The following is a 7,585-nucleotide window of genomic DNA, read 5'->3' as shown; positions in this document are numbered from 1 at the left end:
GGTTATTCTCTCCTTTCCCAGGTGTCTCCCATGTGCCTGGGCTGAATGAGTGAGCCGGGCTCTCCCCGCCAGGCCCTGCTCCCTCTGTAGTTCTGTGCTCTGTTCCCTGAATACTTTCCTCCAGAGCAGCAGATCCTTAAGGCAGACGTGGCACGTGGTGGGCAAGCCCGTAGAGGGGAGATCGAGGTCAGGATGCACGTAGGGAGGGGGCTGGAAAGGCAGGGCGGGGCGGGAGAGATCACGAAGGTCACAGTGGCCTGGCTCAGGGTCCTGGTCTGGATGGGTCGAGCCTGGGTTCGAATCCCACGTATGCCATCCCCCAGCTGTGGGATCTCGGAGAAGTGACATCCTTGCTGGGTGCTGCCTCTGGGAAATGGGGAGGACATTTCCCACCTCACAGTGGAGGTGGTGGTGTCGTGAGCGTGTAACATCACGTACATACCAGCCTGGGAGAAGACTAATGGGAAAGCGATGGCATCAACAGCTTCCTATCAGGTGCCGAGCACTGTTCCCAGCCCTGGTGTAACTGAAGCAGGGTAGAAGACTTCTCTGCTGTCAGCCTCGGTTTACCCCGTCTCTTAGCAGGACGATCTAATCCTTTCCCTGATTGGGTTCTGTCCATGATCAGTTGTCTAACTGAAGTGGGCTCCCACTAAATGGTAGCTGACATTGGGCTAGGGTAATGGGGAGTCACAGAAGGTTCCTGGGAGAGGGTGGTGGACTTGATGTCATGAAGGCATGCCCCTTATCTGATTCTCTCAATTTAGGCTCTCGTAGGATCTAGTCCCTTGGAGAACCGGTCTCATTTGGTAACCCCACGGGCGTTCATGCCAATGTTTGATGAGTGCCCGTCTCCCGGGCTGAACTGTAAGTTCCACGAAGGCAGGCACGTGGGTGGTCTCGCTTGCTGCCTCAGGCAGAGCAGCGGGTGCTCAAACGCAGAGGTAATCAAATGCGCTAACAGGGGCCCAATGTCAGGTGCTGTTCTAGGCACATGATAAGTGTTAAATGCACCGATGGAGGGGATCCTGGGAAAACCCATCATCTTCCCAGCTTCCTGCCATCCGCTGGCTGGAGGCGCCCTCATACCCTGGAAACAACTTTCTTTCCAGAGCCCCAGGTGACCCCTGGACCTGACGTCATCCCTCCGCGGCCTTGACCTGCAGGTGTGAAGTGCCCAAGTGGGGTAGGTTGTTATGATTGCACAGGGCAAGGGGGAGCTGTCAGAGGGCTGGGGGGAGGAGAGGGGCTTTAAGGAAGATGGAGACGTTGCTCCCCTTCCCCATTCCTAGAGTGTACGCAAATGCATTAAAAGCAACAACAAAAGCACTTATGAGGCTTGTAGAAAATGGTCCTTCCCAATCCCTTCAGGGGCCTCAAACATTCCATCTCCTCCCATCTCCCAGCCTCCGCCCCCAGATCCCTCTGCCCCATGCTCTCTCCTCCCAGGTGTCCGCCTGGTTCCTTCCTTTTCCTTTGGGGTCAAATGTCACCTCATTGGGTAGGCCCCACCCTCCCGGGCATATACCGACGCCATAACGCGGCTCGGAGTTCCCGGTAGCCCTAATCAATTCCTGATGTTATACTATATATCGGTTTAACGTCCAGAGCAGTGAAGTCCAATAGAACTTGCAGCAAAGTCCAATAAAATTTTGGGTGATGATAAAATGTTCTAAATCTGCGCCTTCCAATCTGGTAGCTGCTGGCTACTCGAAACTATTCAGCCCTCGAAAGAGTGTGACAGAGGAACTGAATGTTTAATTTCAATGACTATATTTAATGTAAGGACTCGGACATTCCAGCCCTTGTAAGGGAGGTGTTTCTCCTTCTCCACGGAATCCCCGCGGCCCCGCACTGCCTCGGCTGGGAGGACCAGTCCCCGCATGATCAGTTTGTGGAAGGAATGCACACAGTGACTTCCGGGCACCGTGGGGCCGGCTGAGGACATCCTGGGCTCCCTCGACGGTTGGGGGGCCCAGGCGCCCCAGGTATCTGCACCCTTTCTGCCCTGAGCCCCAGCTCCAAGCTCGCTGGGCAAACCCCGGCTCCCCACAGCCACCCCGACCCCCGCCTCCACAGACAGCCTCGCTCGCTCTCATCGGTTTCACGAACTCACATTTATTCACAGATAGACAAAGGGACAGGGACGGACCTTTGCTCACTGGGGACCCCCAGGTCTGGCAGTTCCAAAGAGGTGGTGGTGTCCAGTGTGTAAGTGCCCGGCGGGGGACGGGCAGGCAGGGCCACCGGCCTCCATCCCTCGGGGCGATTGTCCTCCGGCTCCTCCAAGTCCTCCTGCCTTAAGACGTGTGTCCGGGTGAGAGTCTCCTAAACAGCACGGGGAGCCTGGGGACAGGCGACGGGGAGGGAGGGAGGGAGGCCCAGGGCCCCCCTCCCTCCTCCTTAGTGTCGGGGGTGGGGGGCCGGGAGGGGAAGGGCGGGTGGACAGAGGAGGTGCCTCTCCTTCAGCTGCCCTCCTCGGCACTGCAAACCGGGGAGCTCGGGTGGCGGGGCAGCGGGCCGGGTGAGGGTCAGGAGGCCAGGCCTCCGGACCCGCGCAGGTGAGCCTTGCTATCTGCCTCTTCTTCCTCCATCTCGAAGGCCGAGTGGTCTTGGCTGTCGAAGCAGGAGGCGCTGAGAAAGACGGGGGGCGCGGGCGGGGAGCGGGGCGGGCTGCCGGGGGAGGGGGGCTCCTCCTTGATGTGCAGCGGCAGCCCTTCCTCCTCCTGGGGCTCGGCGGGCGGTGGCGGCGGCGGCGGCGGCGGGGGCGACGGCGGGGCCTGGGCCTGGAGCGCCTGCAGGGCGGCGGCCCTCTCCAGCTCGGCGCGGTGGCAGCGCTGGTGCCGCAGGAGGCTGTAGGCGCGCGAGAAGCGGCGCGGGCAGCGGGGGCACGGGTGCGGGGCGGGCCCCCCGGCGTGCACCTGCGCGTGGCGGGCCAGGTCGGCCAGGCGCTTGAACTCGCGCTGGCAGCGCACACACTGGAAGGGGCGCGCGCCTGAGTGGGTCACCCCGTGCTGGCGCAGGTGCGCGCGGCGCCGGAAGCCCTTGCCGCACTCGGGGCACCAGAAGCGGGGTTCGCCGGCGGGAGGCCGGGCCGGGGCGGCGTCCCCTCCGTTCTGCCCGCCTTCTCCGCCCTCCGCGGCGCCGCCCCGCTCCGCCCCGTCGCTGCCCTCGGGCCCCTTCCCTGAGTTCCGTCCGCCCGCGGCCTTGTCGTCCTTCTTGCCCGGCCCGGGCAGCGGGGCCAGGAGGCTGAGCGCGCCGTGGACGCGGCGGTGCTGGCGGAGGTAGGAGGCCAGGCGGAAGGCCAGGCCGCAGTCCGGGCAGACGAAGGGCCGGTCGGTGGAGTGGACCAGCCGGTGGCGGGACAGCGACCAGGGCCTGGCGAAGGCCTTGAGGCAGATGGAGCACTGGTGGCGCTTGGGGCGCGGCGGGGGGCCCCCTTCGCCCTCCTGCTCGCCCTCGGGCCGCAGACACGGGTGGGCCTTGAGCTCGCCCTTGGTGGCGAAGGCCTCGCGGCAGCGGAGGCACAGCAGCGTCCAGTCGGCCTGGAGCAGCACCTGCTTCTCCTCCTGCCGCCCCGCCGCCAACGCCAGCTCGGCCCTCAGCTCCGCTGCCCCCGCCTCGGCCTCCTCCTCCTCCTCCGACTCCCGGGGCTCGCCGGCTGTCGGGGCCGCCACGGGGGCCGAGGGCTCCCCCGCCGGCCACGTCTCGGGCCGCGCAGCTTCCTCCGTGGCCCCCGCGGCCGTCGTGGGCTGCTCAGCGCCCTCGTCCGCCGGGCCCCAGCTGGTGTCGGCCGCCTCCTTGGCCGCCCTCTCGATGGCCAGCTCGACCTCCCCGCCCGCGTGCTCCTGGGCCAGGTGGCGCCGGAGCTGCGCGGGTTCGGGGAAGGTGCGGGGACAGGCCGCGCAGCGCAGCGGGGGCTGGGGCCCGTGGCCACGCAGGTGGCGGGAGAGGTGGGCGGGCCTGCGGAAGGCCTTGGGGCACAGGGGGCAGGCGTGCGGGCGGAGGCCCGAGTGGCTCAGCCGGTGTCTGGAGAGGTAGTAGGGGAAGCGGAAGAGGCGGCCGCAGGTGGGGCAGGGCAGGGGCGCGCGAGGGGCGCCGGCTCCTCCCCGGCCTCGGCCTCGGCCGCGACCCCGGCCACGGCCGCGACCCCGGCCCCTGCCACGGTGAGGAGGGCTGCCCTGGGCCGGTGGAGGGGGCTGCGGGTCCATGCCTGTGGGGAGAGAGGGGACAGGTGGAGAGATGGCAGAGACAGGGGCGATGTATGGGATGAGGCGGGAAGAAGCAGAAAGAGAGGGGGAGGAGCAGATATTCCACAAAAGCAAGTGGGGAGGCAGGACAAGACCAGAGGGACACAGAACAGTGACAGAGCGACAGAGACCACGGAGATGAGAGACAGAGAACAGAGAGAGACATATGAGAAACCCAGAGAGTGAATGAGTGAGAGAAGCAGAGATGAGCAAACAAAGAGATTTAGAGACCCAGAGGCAGAGATGGTGCAAGCACCCATGAGGAGAGGAGGGGTGAGAGTGAGAACAGGACAGACATACAGACAGAGAGGAGACGCACAGGGAGACAAGTCAGCGAACAGCTTTTCTCCAGGGCTGCCTCCCCGTCCGAGGGTGAAGGTTCTGGGAGGGGCTGGGAACCAGGCCTGGGCCTGAGTGAGGGGGGACATTAAGTCGGGAGGCCCTGGAAATAGACAGAGGGTGCCCTGACGCCAGGGCCTGGGGCAGTCCAAGGAGTAGGTGGGCCCCATTCCTGGGTCTAAGGGAGGAGGGGCTGGGGGACCCCGGGGTGTGCAGGAGAAGGGGCTAGGGGCCTGGAGCCCCAGATCTGGGAGGAGAGATCGGGGGACCCCTGGGTCTTAGGGAGGAGGGGCTGGGGGGGTCCTCGGATCTGAGGGAGGAGGGGCTGGGGGACCCCGGGGTCTGAAGGAGGAGGGTCTGGGGGTCCTCGGACCTGAGGGAGGAGGGGCTGGGGGACCCCCCGGGTCTGAGGGAGGAGGGGCTGGGGGTCCCGGGGTCTGAGGGAGGAGGAGCTGGGGGCCTGGACCCCTGAGTCTTAGGGAGGAGGGGCTGGGGGCCTGGATCCCTGGGTCTGAGGAAGGATGGGCTGGGGGTCCCCCGGATGCGAGGGAGGAGGGTCCGAGGGAGGAGGGGCTGGGGGCCTGGACCCCCGGGTCTGAGGGAGGGTGGGCTGGGGGTACCCTGGATGCGAGGGAGGAGGGGCCGAGGGAGGAGGGGCCGGGGCCTGGCCTCCTTGTCCGAGGGAGGCGCTGGGGCTCCGGCTCCTGGATCAGAGCGGGCTTGGAACCCCCGGCTGGGCCCCGGGTCCCGGGGAAGGAAGCGGCGGAACCCTCGGCCGTGGAGCAGGGGGGCCTGGGGACCAGCCGCTGGAACCCCCAGCGAGGAGGAGGCCCAGGCCCGGCTCCCTGGGCCGCGGAGGAGGGCGGCGGGGGGCGCAAGCCCCGGATCCTCGAGGGGGCCGACCTCGGCCTGGGCCGGACCTGCGGCCCCCGCGAGACCCGCCGAATCGGGGCGGCGGGCGGAGACACGGGGTCGCAGCCGGCGCTTACCTCTGCCTCCGGGCGCCTTTCTTCCCCGCGGCCGGCCAAGCGCGGACGGAGGTGGCGGGGAGGGAGGGGGCCCCGAGCCTCGGGGGGAGGAGGCTGGGCTCGGTGTCCCCGCCTAAGCCTTCCCCCCGGAAACCCGGCCTCTCGCCCAAGCCCGGGAGAGGAAAGGCTGGCTGGGAAGGCGGAAGCGGGAGGGCGAGGGGACCCGGGGGCGGAGGGGCGCGGGGCGGCTTGGACGCCTGGGTCCTGCGAGGGGAGGGGGCTGGGGCCCCCTCGCTGGCCTCCCGGAGGGAAGAGGGGGCTGGGGGCCTGGGAGGCAGGGACCAGCCCCCGTCCCCTCCCCAGTAGACACACATGTTCATTCATTCCTTCAACAAATAGACATTTATCAGGCCCCGTCTGTGCCAGGCCCTGTGTTGGGCGAGCAGGGAGATGAATGAGGCAGTGACAGGCGTCCCGGGGAGAGTGCCGGGTCTCTGCACTGGAACCTGGCGCCAGACTTCACTTGTCAGCCTGAGCTAGTGGCTGTCCCTTCTCTGAGCCTCCGTTTCCCCATCTGTAATAAACCCTGTGTAATTTCACTGGACCCTAAGGCTCCCTTGTTTACTGAGCACCTACTTTAGGCCTACTGTGGGCTAGCTCTGTCCTTGGTGCTGGAGCCACACATGCAAAAATGCTGTGGGACCCTGTCGGCAGGGACCTCGGGCTGATGGGGGCGGGACCCAGTGTCTGATGGGGAAGACAGAGAGACACATACCCAACCAGGCTCCCCGGGGGCTGAGCTGTACAGGAGGAAACAGAGAACAGAAAAGGCGCAGAGGGATGGGATGCTTCCCAAAGACTTTGTGGGATCAAAGCCAGGGGTTAGGAATGAGATGGGGAAGCAGATGGTAACTGGAGAGGAAGGTATCGACATGCGACATCTCAAAAACCTGATGTCAAGAATTGTGCAATCCCATGATCCCTAGTATAAACTATGGACTGTAGTTAATGGTATAATTACAATAATGTTGGTTCATTCGTTGTAGCAAAGGTGCCTCACTAATGCAAAGTGTTCATAATGATGCAAAGTTTTCACAAAGGGAAAACTGCATGTATGTTCTTTGGAGGGCATATGTGAACTCTGTATTTTCTTTGCTAGATAATCAGAACTTCTCTAATTAAAAAAAAATCAATATCCTAGTGTTGAGCAGAAAAGGTGTGTTTCAGTTGTGTAACGGCAGCCTGACACCATTTGTAAAAAGTTAAAACATGCAAAGCACGGTTGGAGGAAACATGGGGGACGCAGCCCTTTCACACATGGCTGGGGGAGGAAAATTTGGAACAATCTCCGTGAACCAGCCATTCCAGGAACTTGTCCTCGGGCTAGGTCTACTCAGAAAGGTGCAGAACGAAGTCTTGTACCAAGTTAATCATTGTAGCATCACCGAAAGGACTGCGAACAGCCTATATGGCCATCAGTAGGGATTGGGTGGCAAATTCTAATGGGTTGTCTCGATGGAATATTATGCATCTGTAAAACAGAGTGGAAAAAAAAAACAGAGTGGAGACGCTCATGACGTCTAACTGTGGAAAGGCTCCAAGCGATAGTGCGAAGTTGATAATGAAAAGGAGAATAGAAGGAAGATGAAGAACAGCGAGCACCCCATGTTCTAACCATATGTGCTTGTTTATCTGTGGGCTGTGTCTGGAAGGAGAGACAAGAAGCTGGCAACACTAACTCCCAGGACTCAAACTTAGTACACTCTATCCTCTTGCACTTTGAATTTAAAACCAGGTGCATGTTACATACTCAAAAAAAGTTTTTTTTAAAAGAGAGAATAATAAAAATAAATGAAAAATGAAACAAATAATACCTTAACTCTCGTAAGAGCCTTATAAATATGAATGTGAGTATTCCATAACTTATGAAGTGGATAACTTACTTGGAAACTGAAAGGTTTCAAAGCTGGTGAGCCTCTCTAAGACATTACATTTCACAATGAATCAGGAGAACTTATAGTGGGTCAG

At 62.2% G+C, this 7,585-nt stretch overlaps 1 protein-coding gene across 1 annotated transcript; it reads right to left on the bottom strand.

Annotated features, from left to right (window-relative positions):
• Positions 1-2,407: 2,407 nt before the first annotated feature.
• ZNF579 (zinc finger protein 579) lies at positions 2,408-5,656 on the bottom strand. Its single transcript, XM_077133544.1, has 2 exons — positions 5,579-5,656; positions 2,408-4,213 (listed from the first exon to the last, which is right to left on the bottom strand). The coding sequence occupies exon 2, from the start codon at positions 4,209-4,211 to the stop codon at positions 2,532-2,534; it is 1,680 nt and encodes a 559-aa protein (XP_076989659.1). The 5' UTR covers positions 4,212-4,213; positions 5,579-5,656; the 3' UTR covers positions 2,408-2,531.
• Between the last annotated feature and the right edge of the window lie 1,929 nt (positions 5,657-7,585).

Source organism: Tamandua tetradactyla, chromosome 16 (assembly GCF_023851605.1).
Source record: "Tamandua tetradactyla isolate mTamTet1 chromosome 16, mTamTet1.pri, whole genome shotgun sequence".
Taxonomy (NCBI): Eukaryota; Metazoa; Chordata; class Mammalia; order Pilosa; family Myrmecophagidae; genus Tamandua; species Tamandua tetradactyla.
This window is presented reverse-complemented; position numbering and strand designations above follow the sequence as displayed.